Source organism: Canis lupus, chromosome 15, assembly GCF_011100685.1.
Source record: "Canis lupus familiaris isolate Mischka breed German Shepherd chromosome 15, alternate assembly UU_Cfam_GSD_1.0, whole genome shotgun sequence".
NCBI lineage: Eukaryota > Metazoa > Chordata > Mammalia > Carnivora > Canidae > Canis > Canis lupus.
The window spans coordinates 22,564,049-22,587,252 of NC_049236.1; the positions used below are offsets into that span (position 1 = coordinate 22,564,049).

The window sequence follows — 23,204 nt, forward strand, 5'->3', positions numbered from 1 at the left end:
AAAATTGTTCTCTAATTACTGTATTTTACTTCTGAATGTATGAGATGAGAATGTAAAAATAGAATGGAAGATCAAAGAGAAAACTCAAGGTAGTTACTGACTTTGGCAAGAAAGGAAAGGGAAGCAGACTAGGGCTCATGGTTAAAGAAGACAACTGTAATTTTAAAATTTTATTAAAACAAAAATTTGAAGCCAATATAACTAAATGTCAACAACTGTTCATTCTTGGTAGCTGGAATATGAAGATGTATTATACTTTCCTGTATCTTCAACATTTCTCGAAACAAAGCAAATTTCGCCACACCCCACAGGAAAGTATCTTGACTCAGCCTCAAATTTCTAAAATTTTACTATCATTTAGCAAATATTTGGGATGATACTGGGATCAGCTTCCTGGGTTTCTGGGCCTCAGAAAGTATTAGGAGCATTCTTGAATTGCTGGGAACCCATTTATACCCTATCTGTACCATCCTAAGAGAACCTTCACCTTCTTCAAACCTAAAAATACAGTTCAGCAAAATGCAGAGATGAGTAAGAACCTCCAGGTCATTAGAGAACAATAACCCACAACTATATTCAAGTTTCTAATACTCCCTGAAAGATAATTTACTGGCTTGTCAACATCTGAACAAGTAGCAAATCAGCCAAAAAGTTTCAAAATTAAAGCCTAAGTTTATCCTACTTTACATTCCATCAAAATGCAGTGAAAATCCCGTTATGCTTCAAATTTTACCTGTTTCAGCTTCTGATTCTGAGTCATCTTCTTCATCTTCTTCACTAGAGCAGCTAGATTCATCTTTCTTTCCTTCTTCTTCATCATCAACTTTTTCTTGTTCTAGAGATTCAATACGGGATGCATTTTTCTCTGGCTCAATAATCAGTGTCTCTTTGCTGTGAAAGGAAAACAGTTTTCAAATGATTAAAAACACGAAAGACCAAAAATCATTAATTTTTCTCAGATGAACAAAAATCTAATAATCATGTCTATGGTCTTCATGCCAATTCATTCATGACAATAACAAAATCTACTTTAATATTTTACTTACTTTTAATTTTTATTTATTTATTTGACAGAGACAGAGCACAAGCAGGGGGAAGGGCAGAGGCAGAGGGAGAAGCAGACTCCCCGCTGAGTAGGGACCTCGAAATGGGGCTTGATCTCAGGACCCCAGGATCATGACCTGAGCTGAAGGCAGACACTTAACTGACTGAGCCACCCATGTTGCCACATAGAATACTTTACTTACTTTTTAAAGGTCTTCTGTGACTGGTTATTGTCCATATTGGCTGTTGATTCAATTAGCGGAGATTTCTTTTCCCGTTTTTCACTATGCAGCTTTATAAAAGTTATGCAAATGAAAATAAGAATACTATTAAAACAGTATTCATGAGTAAAACACAGAATTTGAGATAACAACAAAGTAGTTTTCCAAACATGAAACAAAACCAAAACAAAACAAATAAAAGATTTAAGTTTTACCTGGAAAAAAAAAAAGGGGGGGTGGAGGCTTGAATAAAGAATAAACAAAACTAAATAGTTAAAAAGCTAAGTGAAGGACAAAGTTGAAGTTTTTGCTCCCTCCAACTTTAGATCACTGATAAAGTCAGGACCAATGAGCCACTTAGGACGTTTAATGGTACTCTACACTTAAAAATCTGTTTCCTACTTAGAAAATTTCTTCCTTATCTAGGGCCCGCTATTTTAGAAATCTGAGATTTTTTTAGTCTCCATCTTCTAAGCAAACTTTATCATGAAATTACAAAAACCATGTTATTCTTGGGTACATTATACATTATAGAAATACTCATTTTGTGAAGGGGAGGTAAGAGAAATGGGCATAAGCAATACAAAAGGTTGAACACTACTACTATTCCTTTATTCTCTTTCACTGTCATATGGTTTTGACTGTCAGGAAGAACTTAAAATCAAAAAGTATAAAACATCACAAAAATACTTTCTCAACTGTCTGAAAGTTAATGCTATTAGGAAAATTCACTACTACAATTTTTATTTTTTTATTTTTTTTATTTTATTTTTTTTTTTCACTACTACAATTTTTAGACAGTCATCACACATACCAGATTTTGTTTCTTTTGCAATTCTTCTAAATATCCTAAAATATCTTCATCTGCTACATCAAACGCTGTCTGGCCCTAGGTAGGAAACAAAGGGGGTTGGTGATGGTAAAAAGTCAATAAACTATAAAACACCTTCAGTGATTCTGTATAATCATATCGAAAGAAGTTAGATAACATTTTGTTATGTATGCAGTTATGTATGTAGTTTGTTATAGATGTAGTAACACAACAGTATATGACTAAAGGAGATGTATGAGAAATCCATATGAGAGAGAAGCAGCTGATATATCTCCCCTTACTCTCTTTGGTAGCAGCTTTATTGACATAAGACTCACCATACAAATAGCCATTTAAAACGTACAACTCAACTGTTTTTAGTATATTCACGGAGTATTACAACCTTCACCATAATCACTATAGGACATTTTCATCACCCCAAAAAGAAATGACCTCCCCACCTCATCTCCTTTCCCAATCCTCTAGCCCAAGGCAACCACTAATCTATGTTCTGTTACTATAGATTTGCCTGTTCTGAACATTTCATGTAAGTGGAGTCATACAATACATGGTCCTTTGTGACTGGCTTCTTTCACTTTGTATGTTTTCAAGTTTCATCCATGTTGCCACATGGAATACTAACTGTAATCTTTTTTTATTGCTGAATAATTGCACGACACACCACATGTGTTAATCTATTTATCAGTTGATGGATATTTGCTTTTGCTTTAATATCCAACATACTGCTATGAACAGTATGGTATATGTATATGGTATATGGTATATGGTATATGGTAGTATATGGTAATATATAACAATACTGCTATGAACATTTGTGTACAAGTTTCTGAGTGAACATTGGTTTTCATTTTTGGGGGGACATAGCTCTAAGGGAAATTACAGGGTCATGTAACTATATGTTTAAGCTTTTAAGGCCTTTTTTCTTTTTGTTACCTCCATAATAATTAAAGTCTTAACAGAATAACAAAATAAAAATATACAAAAATATATATATATATTTCTAAACTGCCTAAAAGTTCAGCAAGCCACAGGTATGCCTTAGTTTCAAAAATTAGCTCAGATGCACATCTGTCAATCTATTTTTATTCACTGTGGAAAAGAAAATCTCAAAGAGCTGTTGACTAAACATAGTAAGGTTTTCTCCCATTGCCTGCATTTGTCCTTATAATAACCCTACTGGTACAGGTTTCCAGAATGTCAAAAAAAGTTTGGTATTATAATACATTCTACTTTATATGTTGGCCAATATATGATCCTTTCTTAGAAAAAAATTTTTTTCAACAAGAAAATATATCATTCTGAAAGAAAATTCAAATTTCTTTGATAAAAGGAATCTTGCAGCTACAAAAAAGCCAGATGAGTAGAAAATAATGACTTCTAAAATCACATAAACTCTTTCATTAAAAAATAAATCTACAACTCTCAATTCTAGACCAACATTAGGATGTTGCCATCTACTTGGATGGGAGTTACATTTCCCAGTACTATAAAATGAGATAAAAGCTACCAATATCTGAGTTGTTTTTTCCATTGTCTGTTTATAAAATAAAAAAATACGGCCTATATAATGTATTCTAAAAATACACGAAATGCTCCCTTATCAAGATAGGGGAATGAACGTATTTAAAATTTACAGGCTTCAAAAACACTTTATATATCTGCCTTTTCTCATTAGAAAATCTTCCCAGCAAGGATTTAAGAGGCAGTCTATCCTTTCCCACTCAGTCCAGGAGAAAATGTTTTAGCTTTAATAAACTTCCCCCCCCTTTACAACCTTGAGTATTAAATGCTAAGAATTAAATTCCTGAAGAATAAGTGGCTCTGAAACAAAATAACTGGTTCAAATTTTGAAGGCACCCTTTAGATTAGAAATACATGTTAATCCATTTTGCTATATCATAGTCTCTTTGCATAATTAGTTCTATAATGTTACACATGCTATGTTATGCATTGTTTTCAAGATCATGTTATGTGAAAATAACTCATTGGCTTCTTTTTAAGTATTATTTTAAGCATTTATCAACCCTTCTAATGAATGAAATACTGTATCTTAAAAATTTTTTTGAATTATAATTAAATTTTAGCCGTGGTTAAATGCAATGGGGTTATTTTAGTAACCAAGGAATTTTCCTTTATAAGAATAAGAAATTGGATCACCTTACTAACCTTTCTTTTCACTTTCTCCCTTGATAAATGAGTCTACTTTGCAAACAGCAGCTGATAGAGAATAAAAACTAGAGTAAAATGCAGGCTATAAACAGAGAAAAGTTTCTAATTTCAGAAAAGCATAGCACTCAACCATGCTCATTAAATAATATATAGGACAGTTATGAGCTAGCCAATTGTAAAGTTATAAACATGACCTGGTTCCTAACTACTATAAGGCTACTATGCTTCATTAATGGGATGCTAACACAGGGCATACAAGCAGAATTACTCAACGCAACCAAGAAACAATAGAGGAGGGCACAGTGCTGAGGTATGAGAAAATAAGAACTCTTACCAATCAAGAAAACAATCTTAAAAAAATTACTGCTTAAAAATTAGTTTACAATACATCTGTAAATTACCAGAGTCACATCAGACCTACTGTTGAAGTCTAACTTCATAGACTATTTATTCTTTTCTCACTTATTCTAACTAAATTGCTTTTGCAGGTGTGATCTCTCTTCATTTTCACAGCAACCAGTGAAGTAGTCAGGACAACCATTATAGATCCTACTGCATAGATGAGGAAACTTATGCTGACAGTATGACATCTGCTCAAGGTCATGCAGGCAATGAAAGCAAAGTGGGAATAGACTCTAGGTCTCTACTGCTTCACTGTCTTTATAGAAAATAAGAATAAGCTCAGATAAAAGCAGGAAAAACAATCTGTATGCTCGTTAAGCAGAGTGGTTTTGTTATTCATTTAAATCTTTGTAATAACAGCTATCAAACTAAAAAGTTGTCTACTAATCACCGTAATATGCATTAAAAGAAAATTCCAATTAGAAAAATATCTTAGTTAATACTTAAAAAGGGACAATATTTGGGTACATTCTAGTAAAACAATTATTTTAATAAAGAAACAAAAATCTTTGTTTAAACTCTGTATCACATAATTTGTAACAATGAGTTAAAATGACAGCAAATGTCTTTAATAAGTTAAAGAAACAAGATAAAAATCTGTTTAAGAACATTTCTCCTACTCTTATGTAGAAAGACTTTCAGATTTTCTATGATTTGTTGCATTTTCTATAGTATACATTTACCAAAATTGTATTTTCTATTAGTAAAGATTCATCTAAACTGTGAAAGTTTTGTAAGTACATTTCTTTGATATCATTTTAAAAAGAAATTTACTAAAAATCTTTAATCTACAAGTACTTACAGTACCAAATGACAAGATCAATTTACCCAAACAGGCTTACACAATAAAGACTAATTTTGATTGAACATGAAGTATGACATTTTTAAAAAATGCAGCCAGTGATAAGAGATTAACTCACACAAGTAAAATTTATAAAATTAAAATTTTAAAAATTAAGTCTTGTAAAAGTATCTTCCATTACTATAGAATACAGTCTCCCTCCCAATAACAACAAAAATGCTTGCATTTTGGAATACTTATGGCATAAAAGCCTTTAGAATGCTACATACATTATGTAGCTTCTTGCTGTTAAAAGATATCTTTAAAATTTGATATTTTAAGAGAAAATCCAATTTTGATAAAATTTTAAAATCGTATTTTTATAACTCATGAGTTAGTATCTGGAGATATAAAACATGAGAAATAAAAAACTAAGAAGAAGCTGCAGAGGGACTTAGCAGAATAAATTCTTTTTTTTTTTTTTTTTTAAGAGATTTACTTATTTATTTTAGAGAGCAAGAGAGAGAGAGAGAGAGCGAGAGCACGCATACGTCCACACGTCCAGGGAGGGCCAGAAAGAGAGAATCTGAAGCAGATTCCCAGCTAAGCACAGAGTTCAATGCAGGGCTTGATCTAATGAGATCATGACCTAAAGGCCAGTACCAAGAGAGTCAGGCACTTAACTGAGTCACCCAGGCACTCCTAGAATAAATTATTCTCAATTAATTACACTAATTATTAGGGACTTATAGGAAAATCACTTGACTTCTCTGATTATGTTCTCAAACTCTATAGGGTTGTTAAAGGATAGCATTAGAGAATATATGTGAAAACAAATTGAAAAGTATAAAATTCTAAGGAATTATGGGGCATAACTCTTTAAGATCATATAAAGATACTGAATGATGAGGGGAGTATGAACGTAGGATGGCACAAGAAACTGCTACTAATTGATAGAAACAAAAGGAGATGAAGCAAAACGACTTATATGCAGTCTTTCTCTTCGAGCATAATTATAATCAACTGTACCGCATAGGAATTAGACAATTATAGAACATATTACAATAATTTTTTCATACATACTATATATTGCCTATGATTCACTACCAAAATATGTTTAAACTGGAAAATGATACAATGTTTTTGGAAAACCATTTCTATTAATAAGCTTCTCTTTTGGTCCTTATCTGGAGACCCCTACCAATGAATGAACCAATTACCAGTAATGTCCATGTCAACAGACAAATGGCCGTTAGGGGATGCTGTTTGGGAAAAAGACAGGAATGCAGAACAGAGATTAGAATATAAAAGGTATTTACTAATTTCTTCAGAAAAATCCCAACTGCTGGGGGAATTTCTACACGAAGGAGAGGAAATATGAAATGTCAAGCTAAAATTAGCGGGCCTTTTACCTAAAATTTAACAGTAGCAACATCTGTCTTCTAATGCTGATTACAAAACAGAAAACTGTTATAATAAAAAACAATAGAGCAAATTATCAAAAGTTTTGACTACAAAATTAGGTTGAAGACTTTATACTTATGTATAAAAGCAAACCTGTACCTAGAGCCTCAAACATTTGGATCACTCTCAAACATTTTTTATCTTGATTTTCCTGAGATTTTCACCACTTCTAGGACTTTTACTTGCCTGCACATTTCTTACTTAAAACATATTTATAAATATACACGTGAAATGCTCTAGAAAGAACAAAGGAGTTCAGAGGCTTTTTTATTGTTTTATGTCAGCAACTAGGACATAAATCTGCACAGTAGTGCAGTATCCCAACCTCCAAACACCCACAGGAAATCTTGGGCATATGGTATATCATATTTGTTCTCTTCCCTTTGCAGATCCCCAGTTAGAAACTGCAGTTAATCAGAGCATAATCAGTACTAGCACTTATATTAATGGACACAGCAGAGTCAGATGGAGCCAATGGAATAAAATGAGATCATCTTAGGAACTTCTGCTAAGTAATCTACTACATTATCTTAGACAATGCAATATATAAGGGATATTCTATGCAAGTTAAGGGTAATCAAGCCCACTAGAGGAGATGTGTTTTTAAGCTCTTCAACTGTTGGTAGATGGTAAGAATCATGAACACGGAATAGGAGGGAACTAATAGGAATATTGGTGACACTGGTAACTGACTGATGGTGCTTAGAAGGAGCAGAGGAAAAAGTATCTGATCTAATAGGAAATCGGGTAACCTGAATCTGTTCATGATTTTGTACAAAACACTGAAATGACATTCGCTCCTCTATACCTAATTGGGTGATACTAAGTAAATCTTTTACCTCATAAACGGTTTTCTCATCTGCAAAACTAAACTAGATGTTGGATCTCAATTATTTTATTTTTTTATTTTAAAACTTCCTGGTTATACTATTCTCACGTACTGTAAGACCCCACTATCCAAGTCATTTAAAAAGCTACTGTAAGCAAGCTGTTAAGATCATCAGCTAAAGAGAAATAGAAATATATTTCTGTATGTGTTTCAACTCAGAGTGATGGGAGAGAACATTCACAGAGAAATGCATAATTTTCTTAATTTATGAATTCCAAAGTACCCAAATCTACTCCATTATGTATGGTAATCTGATTACTCAAAGAGTAATGCTTCTTTCTTTGAGGAACAAGACCAAAACTACCTCACAAGTAGCTGAGAAACACTTTAACAATCAATAATAAAAATCATAAATGGTTGACAAAATGTTGTACAGTTCATAAAACTTAATACAATTATATAATTTATATTCCAAAATTTGGGGGATTTTAAAACATTTATTTATAAAAGCTATTGGATATTTCTAAAAATTTAAATATTTAAAATACAATTAAAAGGCCTACCACTTTGTTGACCATCTCCATATCACACAGATTGTCCACTAAAATTCGACATGCTTCTTCTTTACCCCAGTGAGCAGCAGCATGAAGAGGTGTCCAGCCATCATAATCTTTAATATTAACATCATAGCCTGCCTGTATTAAAAGTCTAAAGAAATTATAGTAAGTTAGATAATCATTAAGAAATCTAAAAATGAGAAAATATAACCTCTAGCTTTATACCATGCAAGTTAATAAAACTTTGTGATGCATTTCTTTTCCTAGTTCACATCTTCTCCCTTCCCTTCAATGAATTAACTAGGACAAAAGAAAATAATTCTCAGAAAACTTTACCAAAGAGGATCTTGAACTACTGCCATATTAATGCATTCAGGTTTAATTAATTCCTAATGATTAGTAAGTCTTACGGTTTGGTGTAACACTGACTAATTCTTGTTAGTATGAATTATAGCTGAAATTTTCACAGGAAAGCCATTAATTTTTCATTGTGAACTCAAAAACTCCTGGATCAATTTGTATGTTAAACTGATTTATTGTAGGGAAGTCTTCGGGTGTCCATATAATATATCATCTCAGGCTAAATGTGTTCTAAAAATATACTGGGATCAAACAAGTTTTTTTGTAGTTTTTCTGTTGCCTTGCAATTGAGGAAAGCTTTCACAAACCTTAATGATCTACCATGGCTAATTTTTAGAGGGAAATGACAATCTTTTAGGAACAAAACAAAGCAAAACCAATATTAAGGGGTCGATTCTACTTTTCTGCAGCAGTAAGAAAGCAGGTATTCTAATTATCAACAAGGCTAGAAAGGAGGAATACATTTTAATACAATCAAAGAACTGTATAAATTATGTTTGTATACCCTCCTAACTGTATATTGACATTAACTTTTATTTTGTTTAGAAACTAAGCTCAAAAGAGCAAAGAATGGTTCTATAAATTGCACATAGCACAGCCTCACACACACAGGCGAACAGTAAATTCTTTACAACTCATGAAATCTGGTTGACCTTTACCTTACTTTCCAAGAAGCTGAGCTTGAGAAGGGCTTCTTTTTACCTATAGGAGGGGTGGCAGTGATAGCTAATACACAATCCTTCATTTATTTATGTTACAAGAACAGATCCCCTATTTCCTATGAATATGTAAAGCATCTGTTTCCAATTCTGGATCTAAAAACTATCCTGAGAGCTTGTTAAAAAAAAATATTCCCTAGCTCCACCCCAGTCCTGTGGAATAAAGCAGTACATTCGGAGATAAGCCCTGCCAATTTACGTTTTTAGTAAGTCTCCTGTTACCTGCCTGCAGACCAATATTTAAGAGCCTCCAATCTAAAGAACAGGCTAACAGATAGAAGTCTAGAGATTAAAGTTTAAAAAAAATGTGTCCATTACCATATATTATCAGAAACTTTGTTAACAGAGACAGAATAATATTGTAAGATATTAAAAATAAAACCCCCATTAAAAATATGAACAATAATAATATTAAATATTCTGAGCAGCAAAAATTATGTAAGTACTTGGGAGTCTATGTGGAAAGGAAAGACAGAAAGGTAGATATTTTTTTTTCCATAACCACAGGGCTCTCTCTTTATGCCAGGCCATACAATACTCAAAAAAATAAAACAGTCACTTATTGTATTCAAGGAGATTCTGATGGAAGACAAAAGTCAGGTAAAACAACCCTCAAAGACATGGCGATGCAACGGCAGTACAGAGTTGAAAATCACCAAAATCAATTGAAAGGGGTTGTGTGTGTTTGTGGGGAAAAGGGTGGGGGGAAGGTTACATCTGAAACCAATATCTTCTATTTATTTTTCATTTCATACATATTTTTATTTATTTTCATAATAATATATTTACAAAGTTCAAAAATAAAAAAGAATGGCTATATAGGGAAATCATACTCCCACTGCTGACCTTTAGCCAACCAGTTTTCCTTTCCTTAGATACCTATGTTACTAATTTTTTTTTAAGAGTTTATTTGAGACAGAGAAAGACAGAGAGAGAGAGAGAGCGCGCGAGAGCGAGAGCATGTGCATAGAGAGAGAGTGAGAGGGAGAAGCTGATTCTACGCTGAGCAGAGAGTCCGATATGGGGCTCAATTCTAGGACCCTGAGATCACGATCAGGGCCAAAGGCAGATATGCTTAACTGACTAGCCACCCAGGTCCCCAATATCCTACTAATCTTGAATGGATCCTTAGAGAGATTTTACGTATGTATCTGCAAATACAATTTAAAAAATGTTTTTTTCTTGAAGATTTTATCTTTTAAGTAATCTCTACACCCAACATGGGGCTCAAGTCCACAACCCTGAGACCAAGAGCTGCATGCATGCTCCACTGACTTAGCCAGGTAGGTTCTCCTCAAATTTTGAAATACAAACACAAATGATGAATACTTCTGCCCTTGTTTTTGTTTTTGTTTTTTTTACAGTTAATGATTCCTAGTGCTCTATTATCTATATGTAGTGTTTTAACTGCTATAGGAGTATTCCAGTGAAAGGAGGTACCAAAATTTATTCAATATTCTCCTATTCCTATTACAAACAATGTGGTTAGCACATACCTTATTTCCTGTGAGAAATCTGTAAAAAAATATTTCTAGAGGTAGAACTAACTGCTAAGCCAAAGAATAACTGTTACTTTGATAGAATCTGCTCAATTGTCATACTTTCACCAGTAACGTAAGAGTGCCTTTTCCTCAATCTTGCCAACACAGTGTGCCAAACATTTTAATCTCTGCCAATATCACAGATGAAAAATGGTAATTCATTGAAGCTTTATCTGTATTTATTATGAATAAGGTTGAGCATGTTTTTTCATAGGCTTAAGAGCCTTGAATTGAGCAAAGGATCGAAAGGAATTTGCCTCCAAGTTGAAGAGATGGTGAATGAAGGTATCTAGACAGAAACAAAGTAGGCATTAAGACATCATGACAGAACTTCAAGTAGATATATATAGTTGGAATAATGCACACCGGAGGAGCAATGGTAGCAGCTTAGCTTCAAAGGACGACTCATGGTCTCATGTACCGATTTGAGGAATTTAAAATATATCCTACTCCTCACTGAAATCTTAATAAAGAATTTTAAGAACCTAGACTACCTAATTACAAAGACCACTTGGAAGTTGTCTAGAAAATGATTTTACAGTGCAATCTAGTACTCAAAAAATATTACCTCTCTTATATGCAATCCTCTAATATTTTTAATTTTTTCTTTTAAAAAAATGCTGTTGTCAAGTCACTGAATTTATCCATGATCTGCTAACAGGATTTGTGACTTTGCTAAGTTTTAGATTAGAAAGAAGCACATAGGAGGACAAGAAAAGGTAATTAAAAGTTAATTGCACTATTCTAGAGATTTCAGTTATTGAAGTGAATAGGGATTGAAAAAAGGAGGAAACTTGGGAATAGCTGACCCATTTGAATTTCACTGTTTTCACTGAGCAGAGGAAATAAGGAGAATAGTTTGATACTAGAAGCTCTAGTGGAACATAACAATATAAAGGATGCAGAAGATTCTGCGGAAGGCTAGTCTTATTTCCTTTCACATACACATAACAAAAGTTATGCACTGAATTATTTTTTCATATGGCTACCAACACCTTTTTATTGCATAAGTAGAAAAAAAATGTATTCTGATATAACAAAGTTATGTTTCAAGGAAATTTGCCAATCCCTATAAAGTCTCAGTTACTAATACCTTGATATTTATTATTATGCTAAAAGCATTCTGAGTCCCAGTGTTATGTAGTAAAAAGAAAACTGCATTTTAGATAAATTACATGTAAATAAATATTCACTAGGAATCAATTTCTCTGAATTTGATGATTATGTTTCTATGTTTATATATAATACTGTTCTTAGTCTCAGTAACCAGAGTTTGCCAATCTGGGAACATCAAAATGTCTTTGTAGTAATTTGCCAGCCTAGAAGGTAATGTATGATGGCTGTCTGACACTAAGTTGACTTAGTGAAAAACTACAACCAAAGAAAAGAATAGTAGAATAATCAAAATTCAAGATTAAAGAAAGGGCTTTAAAAATTAAGCAATAATATTCAAGGTAGTTTTTTCCCCTATAAATAGACATTAAATAACTTTTATAAACTTTCAAAATAACGTCTGCAAATATCTTAAGGGGACAGTAAATAAAGAAAATAAACTAAAGTAGAAAAATGACTGAAAAACAATACTTACTTTAAAACTTCTGTATAGCCTTTAGCGGCTGCAACATGAAGTGCTGTCCCTCCAGATTTTGCATGCCGAACATCATTTATATGGCCGCTATTTAGCCACTGTCTTGCATCTCTAAGCATTATTCGTTCTTCTTCTTTTCGAGCTGCTTCTATATCAACCCCTGATAAAATAAAAATTGCTTTTATTTTTTATTTATAGAAAATCTTTTTTCTATGTTGGGAAATAAAATTATCCAAAACATTTCCAGTTTAAATAAAAATTAAAAGTGAAATTTTATTTTTGAAAAATGAGCTGTTAATAATAAGTTGGTTCAATGAAGAAATGTGGGAATACTGTAGCTATTTTATTAGCCTTCTCTATTGATTAGTTTTTGGCCCACAATATTATTTCGGGTTTCTTTTACCTTTTCTGATAAATCCTTTTGTTTCTAAAATTTGATTATTTCCTTACATACACCATCCTTTAGTTTAAAAGTAAGACAAAACAAAGCATAATTAAGTCTTAAATTTCAATCTAACTGCTTTGACTAGTCTGAACTCTAGCCTACTAGGTGGAAATATTTACTGAACACTTGAAACTTCAACTCAGAAGTGCTGTTTCATCTAAAATTTACCAGGCTTTCAAGAAGATTCTCTACCAAACTCTTTATATACAACATATATAACATAGTACATTCTTCACTAATAATATCAGCATTATAATTTTAGTAAGTTAGATAGATGTTCATTCATTTAAAAGCATTAATTAAGCACTAAGATACATGGAGTTGGTAAGAATGGGAAGAATTCAAGAATGAACAGGATATTCTACTTCTTTCTTACTTTCAAAGAGCTCAAAATCCTGAGAAAAAATTAAAATAGAAAAGATAATCTTGAAATTCCTAAATGGTCTCATGTTGTCTCATGGCTTCAAATGCTGGCTATTTTATAAGCAGCATACACCACAATGCATCTATAGTTTGACTCCAAGAACCTAATGAACTTATTAAAGGTAAAGAAATTGCTTTTTTTCCCTGTATCCCCACTGTCTAGATGAGTGCCTAATATAAAGTAAAAAGGGATCAGTAAATGTATACTAACTATATGATGAATGAATAAACAAATAAAAACAATTACACAAACATATCTTTTCAGCTAAGATCTCTCCTATAATTCACATCCATGTATCCAACTGTCTGGTCAGGATTTTTTTTCTTTCATTCATCCATTTATCCATTTACCCACCCAATCAGTATGTACCGAGTGCCTGCTAGATGTCAGGTACTTCTTATTAAGGTGCAATGGGTATAGAAATGAACTTCTAACATGACAGAAAATGATACATATATGAAGAAAAATAAAACAAGGTAAAGGGACAGAGGGTAATGATAAAAAGCTGTTATTTTATATGGTTTGGTAAAGGACACTCTATTTGTTAAGCTGACATTACGACAAAAAGTAGAGGGATAGTCATACTCTAATTTGGGAGACATTCTAAGCAGAGGAAGTCCTAATAGGTTCTGAGGTAGGAAGCCTGCCTGGAATGTTCTTCTGTTTAGAAGGCCAGGCTATCTATAGGGTAATGAGAACAATGAGCAGGGTGACACAATCTGACTTAATTTAAGAGGATCACTTAAGCTGAAAAGTTAAGAGAAGAAACTGAGGTATCAAATTGGAGGCTACCGCAATAATTCAAATAAGAGATGATACTAGCTTAACCTAGGATAGTAAAGAAGTTGGATTCTGGATTCTTCAAGGTATAGCAAGAGAATCTGTTGTTCGTTTGGATGTAGGAGAAAAAGAGAAGTCACATATGAAAGGTTTTCAGCCTGAGCAATTGAAAAAGTTAAATTTTCAGTATGAGAAATGTGAAGTTTGAGATACGCTGACAGACATCTGATTGGATATCAAGTAGTCAGTTGGATATCTGAATTTGGAGAACAGAAAAGAGTCAAGACTAGGCAAATGATAAAATTATATGCCATAGGCACCTGAAACTTAATGCTAAAATCTTAACTCAAATTCCTTAGCCAGCTGACTTGCTGGCTTTCTTGTATTTACTATATTAGGTACCACTGCTTACCCAGCAACCTGGAAGACATCCTTAATCCTTCCCTTTACTTTACTCCCAGCCCTCATCCAATTAGTTCACAGACTATGAACCGCTATCTCCAAGACTGTCTTCTTGATGGTAACATAGTCCATCACTGTCTTAGTTCATGTCCTATATCCCACACTGTGACTATACTATTAGCCCTTAAACTCAACCTCAGTACCTTCTGATTCATTTCCTACAGCACTGTCAGACTGGTTTTCCATATCAAAATATAATCATTCACTTTTCTACACAAATTTGTCAATGGCTGTTCACCTCCTATAAGACAAAATTCAAGCTCTTTTGTGTAGACAAAGCCTTTTATATGATTTGGTCTCAATGCACTTTTAATATCTACTCTTTCTGTTCTAGCATCATTCAGTGTTCTTACCATCTAGATCTCTACAAAGGTCAAGTACATCACACTGGTGTGCTGTGGTACAAGCTATTATCTTCTACATGGACTAGAGCCTTCCCTTTTTTTTTTTTAATAAATTTTTTATTGGTGTTCAATATACCAACATACAGAATAACACCCAGTGCTCATCCCGTCAAGTGCCCCCCTCAGTGCCCATCACCCATTCACCCCCACCCCCCGCCCTCCTCCCCTTCCCCCAACCCTAGTTCGTTTCCCAGAGTTAGGAGTCTTTATGTTCTGTCTCCCTTTCTGATATTTCCCACACATTTCTTCTCCCTTCCCTTTTATGTTTATAGCAGCAATGTCCACAATAGCCAAACTGTGGAAGGAGCCTCGGTGTCCATCGAAAGATGAATGGATAAAGAAGATGTAGCCTTCCCTTGCCTAAGCAAATCACCATTTATTCAAGGCACAACTAAACTAACTCAAATGAAGTTCAACTTTTAAAAAGTAGACCATAGGGATCCCTGGGTGGCGCAGCGGTTTAGCGCCTGCCTTTGGCCCAGGGCGCGATCCTGGAGACCCGGGATCGAATCCCACGTCAGGCTCCCGGTGCATGGAGCCTGCTTCTCCCTCTGCCTGTGTCTCTGCCTCTCTCTCTCTCTCTCACTGTGTGGCTATCATAAATAAATAAAATAAAATAAAATAAAATAAAAAATAAAAAGTAGACCATAACTGAAAACACTTTTAAAATCCTCAAATTACATTAAGTACAGGTAAAGTCATCTTCAGACTAGAGACTTATATTTCATTATCACATTTGAAAGAAACTTTGAATAAGATTTCCCCAAAAAGGGGGCTATCCTTATCTAAGTACAAAGCAATTACCCTCTTTTGCCTCCAAATCATGCTCATATAAATTATATGTAAAAACAAACAGTTCAAGTTTAAAATTAAAGTATGTGTGAAGGGAAATTTCTTATGCTTAAGAAAACCCAGTTAGGAAGAAAGACTTTTCTTTCATATTTAAAAAAAAATTTAAATACTATTGTTTAATTACAAACCCTGCTTTAGTTCATTAAAATCTAGAAAAAAATCCCATACTGTACTACATATTACCACACTTCTTTTTCTAGTTCCACTGTTTTAACTAGCTGGTGACCTTGAGAAAGCTATCTTTTTTGAATATTAGTATAATGCGTTAAGAACACTGAAGTTGAATCTAGATTGCTGGGTCTCAATCTCTCATCAACCATTCACTAGCTCTCTTATTTTGGGCAAGACATCTCTGGTAATATTCAGTTTATTTGTAAAATATTTATCTGTAAAAAAAAAAAAAAAGGGTAATGAAAGCACCTATCCCCTAACGTTGTTGTGAGGATTAAATTAAGATATGTGAAATGCTTAGATCAGGAGTAAGCACCAAGATACTAATTATTACTATCAGCTCTAAATGCCTATGGTTCTACTTCTCTTTTCTTGCTTTACAGTCTAAAAGAAAGAAAAAAAAATTAAGATTTATTTATTTGAGAGAGAGAGAGGAGAGAGAGTATGTGCACAGAAGCAGGGGGAGGGGCAGAGGGACAGGCAGGTTCCCTGATGAGCAGGGAGTCAGATGCCAGGCTTGATCATGACTTGAGCTGAAGGCCAACTCTTATCGGACTGAGCCACCCAGGTGTCCCAGAAAATTCTACAATCCATTTAACTGGTCCTTAGCCCACCTACTACAATTGCAAGGTTTTTAAATAATGAACCGATAGATACCAAAACTAGATTGAGTATAATATAACAAAGTGATTAGATTATTAACATCCAAAGTGATTAGATTATTAACATCCGTCACTACTATTGAAAAACAGTGAATATAAGATTGAAATGTAGCCAATCTCTTCATGAGAAACAATAAAAATAAATCGGAGTTTGGGCACAATTAAGAGATACAAAGACTGACTGACTTGTGTCCCAAGCTAAATAAAGACAATTGCATTAAAATATAAACCAGAAATACTTTTAGCTACTGCTCAATCATTACTACTTTGTTTTGTTTTCTTTAAGTAAACACTACACCTAATGCGGAACTCAAACTCATTACCCTGAAATCTAGAGTCAATATGCTCTACCAACTGAGCCAGCAAGGGAGCCCCAAATCAGGATTAGTTTCAAAGGCAATTTAATTAAGCATAATCAGTTATTTTTTTAAAAAAGATTTTTATTATTTATTCATGAGAGACACACAGAGAGAGGCAGAGACACAGGCAGAGGGAGAACTGGGCTCTCCCATGGGGGAGCCCAATGCAGGACTTGATCCCAGGACACTACGATCACGAACTGAGCCAAAGGCAGGCCTCAACCTCTGAACCGCCCAGGCATCCCAGCATAACCAGTTATTGATCAGATATATTAAATAAGAAATTAGAGCTGAAAGAATTGAAGAATTTAAAAATATTAAGTAAAAATGTTTATATCAGGATAAATAAATCTTGAGAAATCTTATCACTATAAGAGGTACATTTAAGGTGTTCTTTTTAGGATTATTAAAATTTATTAGAAATATCCTTATAATCTGTTTCTCTGGAATAAAGTTATACTATATAAGTTCATGTATTCCCATAATTCAAGTAAAATGAACACCATGAAGTATTTTCTAGGAGACATTCTTATTTTTTTTTAATTTTTTATTTATTTATGATAGTCACACAGAGAGAGAGAGAGAGAGAGAAAGGCAGAGACACAGGCAGAGGGAGAAGCAGGCTCCATGCACCAGGAGCCCAACGTGGGATTCGATCCCGGGTCTCCAGGATCGCGCCCTGGGCCAAAGGTAGGCGCCAAACCGCTGCGCCACCCAGGGATCCCGGAGACATTCTTAATAAAATACAGTATGGTACAGTGGTGAAGAGTGTGGGTTCAAGATATCTGTCATACTATTTGGGATTGAACTACAGTAGTACTTCCTACCTATATGATCTTGGGTAAGTCACTGATCCTCAATCAGCCATCTGTAAAATGGGGGTAATAGTAGTAGTAATCTCTTAGAATTGTTGTGAGAATGAAATGAAATGAGGCACTTAAAGCCCCCTGGCTCAATGCCTGGCATACACTGTCAGCATTTAATAAGAGCTAGCTACTATTATTAGTATTAGCTTTTCACTTTTCAGTTCCAGGGTCATCTCACCTATTTCCCAGAATTCCTCCTCATCTACTATTCTCCTAGATGTACATTTTCCATTGTGACAGTGCCTAAGCTCCAACAAAGCACCAAATACTGTCATCTGGATGTCCTTTGGCTGCCACAAACTCAATATATCCCAAAACAAACTCATGTACTTCCTAAATCTGTTCCTGTTTTATCCCACATTTTCTGAAATTAATCATCACTAATTCTTTTTTTTTTTTTTTTAAGATCTTATTTGTTTGAGAGAGACAGAGCATGAATGGGGCAAAAGGGAGAGGGGAGACAGAGAGGGACAAGCAGACACCCTGCAGATTCTGATGAGGGGCTTGATCCCAGGACCTTGAAATCAGGACTTGAGTCAAGTCAGAGGTTTAATCGATTGAGCCACCAAGGTGCCCCAGCCATCATTAATTCTTAAACCGGAAACTTCAGGAGGCAAATAGCCTCAATTCTTCCTTTACCTCCACATTCAATTATTCACCAAAGTGTTTTAATTCTACCTTAATATTTCCTCAAGACAGCCTGTTCTTTTCTATATTAAATGTAATTGTTTTATCCTTTCAGCTGGACTAATTTAAGAGCCTTCTTCAAGGAAGATATGCCACCATGTATTTTCCATTCTAAATCATCCTCCGAACTGCCATCAACTATACTTCTAAAAACCAAATCTGATCAGGTTCATTTCTTGCTTAGAGATCTTTGCTGCATCTAATGCCTATAATGCCTATAATCCATTTGGATTCAGCAAATGTTTTCAGGTCTCGCCCTCCTACTCCTACTAATTCCATCCTGACTTTGTATCTCCATTCCTCTTCTAATGAGTTCTCCACATATGCAATGTCTCCAATTCCTTTTCTTTGCACACACTGATACCCTGCCTGACAGGCCTTTTTTGTCCACCACCTCCTTTCTCTGCTAGGCAAACTCATTTTCTAATGTCATCACTGTGAAACCCATACTGACTATTGGAAGCAGTCAGTCAAAAGGCTTTTCTGTTCTTTGCAACCTCCTGTCCCTATCTGTATTTTAGCACATAACACACTGCATTGTGAAGCTCTGTTTATATATCTGCCACTTCTGATATACTGTGAAATCCTTAAGAATAAAGATTCTCCTTCCTTCCTTTTTCTTTCCCTCCCTCCCTCCCTTCCTCTCTGTCTTTTTAATAATACCCAGCACTCAGATCATTTGCTGGCACACTAATCAATACTGAATGAATCATTACAATTAAAATCAGTCTTGCAAAAGCTTCCTTTATATACAAGGAAACCAAAGGAAAGAAATTTTCAGTACACCTCTATGACTTTCCTAGTTTATAATTATTGCTAATATTAGATAGTATAAAAAATTAGTGTTTTTTAACAGGAAATGGTCAGCTATCTATCCAGGCATTCATCAGAGCAAGATATGGACAGATAAGGTAGTCTACTTCCTAGGTTGTGATGCTTTATATCTATCCTTCAGCTTCCTCAAGTCTTGAATATCTCATCACTCCAAAATGCCTGCCTAGAACATGCCTGTTAAAAGCTATTCTGTGTACTTATTCAAGCACCAGTTGTCAACTACTTTTCTAATATGCTCTGTTTCTCCTGGGCCTCAGGAACCTTCAACTACCTATTACAATTCCTCAACTCTGGGGGATCCCTGGGTGGCTCAGCAGTTTAGCACCCACCTTTGGCCCAGGGTGTGATCCTGGAGACCCAGGATTGAGTCCCATGTCGGGCTCCCTGCATGGAGCCTGCTTCTCCCTCTGCCTGTGTCTTTGCCTCTCTCTCTCTATGTCTCTCATGAATAAAGAAATAAAATCTTTAAAAAAAAAAATTCCTCAACTCTACTTAGGCACTTAGCTATTAGCTTCGGCGTCTTAAGTTTTTTGTTTTGTTTTTCTTGAGAGAGAGAGAAAGAAAGAGAGAGAGAGAGAGAGAGAGAAAGAACATGCATGTGAGGTGGGGAGGGGCAGAGGGAGAAGGAGAGAGAGACTCTTAAGCAGGCTCCAAGCCCAGTGTGGAGCCTGATGTGGGGCCTGATCTCATAACCCTGAGATCACGACCAGAGCCAAAATTGAATCAGATGCTTAACTAATAACTCAGCCACCAGGCACCCCTTAAGATTTTTTTTTTTAAAAAAACACTCAGTAGTCATTATGAATTTTCCTAATCCAAGGAATAAAAATCTCTTTCCAAGGGACTAATTTAGTACTTTAGCTTCTACTCCTTTGCTTCTATTTCATGGTGAACCATACTTCATAAGAGCCAACCTTCTAAAACAATATCCCATACCTTTCCTTTAACAAACCTTAGAACACAATTCTCTCCTGATAATACTCATTTAATTGCTGTCTAAATAAAATATATTGCTAACTATAATGGAATATAGTGGAAATCCTGCAAACTTATTTATACATATTAATTTTTAATTGTGGTACAATACACATAATATAAAACTTACCATCTTAACATTTTAAAGTATGCAGTCCAGCAGTGTTAAGTACATTTACACTGTTGTGCAAACCATCTCTAGAACTCTTTTCATCTTGCAAAACTGAAATGCTACATCCATTAAACAAACAAACAAAAAAAAAGACCCTCATTCCTACCTCCTGACAGCCATCATTTCACTTATTTTCTCTATTAATCTGATTCTTGAAGTACTTCAGGTAAGTAGAATTATACAGTATATGCCTTTTTGTGATGGTCTTATTTTGCTTACCATAATATCCTCAAGGTTCATCCAAGCTACAGTATATATCAGAATTTCCTTTTGAAAGCTGAATAGTCAATTGTATGTATATACCACAATCTGTTTATTCACTCATCAGATACTTTTTTACCTCCATCTTTTGGTTATGTGAATAACACTACTATAAATATGGGTGTACAAATATCTTTTTGAAACCTTCCTTTTAATTTTTTGAGAACATACCCCCCTAAAGAATTGCTAGATTATATAAAGATATTATATATACATATAAAACATAAATATATTATGTATTATATACATATCTTGAGATACGATTCATGTATCATTTACAGTATCAGTGGTCTTTAGTATATTTGCAAAGTTGTGAAACTATTACTACCACAATCAGTTACTACTCATTGCTCCTAAATAACTCTATCCATAAATAATCATTCCTCGTCTATAAACTGATGTCTCTCAAATATATAGCTCTACTTCTGTAGCTCTCTCTGTTCACAGATTCAACTGTTTAAATATCTAATCAGCAAAACATACTTGACACATTTGAAAATAAATTCCTGAACTTTCCCCACAAAACCTACTTTTCCCACAATATTCACATCTCATTTACACCTTCATTTTTGCATACTCTACCCTTAATCACTCAATAATCCTCTGGACCAAACCTTCAAAATGTATCTAAAATCCAATCTTTTCTTATCACTTTGTCCACTACCACCTACTTCTGCTCTTACTTTCCTACAATCTATTCTCAATATAATAGCCACAGAGATCTTTCTAAAGTAAGTCAGATGTCACTCCTTCATCTCAATTCCTCCACTGGCTCCTACTTCTGTCTGCCTAAAAAGCCAAAGTCGTTTTTTTAGGCAGAGTCATTTTTTAAGGCAAAGTCGTTCCAACAACCCAAAGGGCCTTAATGTGATAGGGTTCACTGTTACCTCTGTGATATCATTTCCCTCTAGTCCCTTCCTTGTTTTGCCCACTTTAGTCTACTAAAGTAACTAGTCTACTTACAGTTTCTCTGAATAACCATGTACCCTCCCATCCTTTCACTCATAGTTCCCTATTTGGAATGTTCTTTCCTTAGATGCATGGTTAGTTGCCTCATCTCATTCAGATCTTAGCTTAAAAACCCACTAGTCAGTGAGGACTTATTGACCCGCCCTATCTATTTATTTAGAAGATTTTATTTATTTATTCATGAGAGACAGAGAGAGAGAGAGAGAGAGAGAGAGGCAGAGACACAGGCAGAGGGAGAAGCAGGCTCCATGCACGGAGCCGGACGTGGGACTCAATCCCGGGTCTCCAGGATCGCGCCCTGGGCTGAAGGCGGCGCTAAACCTCTGAGCCATCCAGGCTGCCCTTGACCACCCTAATTAAATTTGCAATGTATCTCATTCATCCTGTGCACTTCCCCATCATTCTCTGCCTGTTTTCTCTCCAAAACTTTTACTACCGTAATTTTATGTCTGATCCTACAACTTATGACACTTCTTTCAATTTAAAAAATATTAAAAAGATATAGAATTGAGAATCCTATATTTTTCAAATAGACTCATACACATATTATTATCAAAAGTGATTTTTTCTAATCAAATTATGATTTCTCCCTCAATATCAACAATTATTTTATTGAAAAAAAAATTCAATATTCAATATTTCAATAAATATTCAATTTACTGAAAAAGAATATCATATTCTTTTTAAAACAGTTTGTCTAAAAAGATTTTATTTATTCATGAGAGACACAGAGAGAGGCAGAGACACAGGCAGAGGGAGAAGCAGGCTCCCCATGGAGAGCCTGATATGGCACTCAATCCCTGGACCCCGGGATCACTACCTGAGCCGAAAGGAGACATTCAATTGTTAGAGCCAACCAGGTGTCCCTAAAACAGTTTTAAACGTTTCTTCCATTTAGGTTGCTTTTACATTACCTTGCCGATTAACTTCATTTTGAAGTAGCTCTTCCATTGCCTCCTCCTCAGCAATATCTAATGGTGTGTCTCCTTCACTGTTGACAGCTCCTACATGTGCTCCCTGACCAATCAAAAATCTATAAAATGAAAGGGAAGATAGTTAAGTAATGACAGTATCAGTAAGACTTAACCGCATAGCAAATGAGAAAAACTTCTATGTAAGAACAACACTAAAAACCAACGCTAGATGCGTTAAGTTTTAAAGAAGTAGAGCATGTTTTATTTTAATTTATATTTCCTAATTTTTCAATAATGTACATATATTGCTTTATTAATACAAAAGTGTTATTTAATGGTAATTAGAAAGTCTTTCATAGGATTTCATACTGTTTCCACTAAAATTTTTTATTAGCTCTATATTGACTGGTGGGCAGAGGGAGAGAATCCTCAAGCAGACTCCCCACTGAGCATGCAGCCC

General features: G+C 34.5%; 1 protein-coding gene across 1 annotated transcript in view; it reads right to left on the bottom strand.

Moving 5' to 3' along the window:
• Positions 1 to 23,204, bottom strand: part of PPP1R12A (protein phosphatase 1 regulatory subunit 12A) — a 139,265-nt gene that overhangs the window by 52,210 nt on the left and 63,851 nt on the right. Inside the window, 6 exon segments of the mRNA XM_038558529.1 lie at positions 734 to 891; positions 1,248 to 1,336; positions 2,080 to 2,154; positions 8,306 to 8,450; positions 12,508 to 12,667; positions 22,745 to 22,863. Coding sequence (XP_038414457.1) covers positions 734 to 891; positions 1,248 to 1,336; positions 2,080 to 2,154; positions 8,306 to 8,450; positions 12,508 to 12,667; positions 22,745 to 22,863 — 746 coding nt within the window.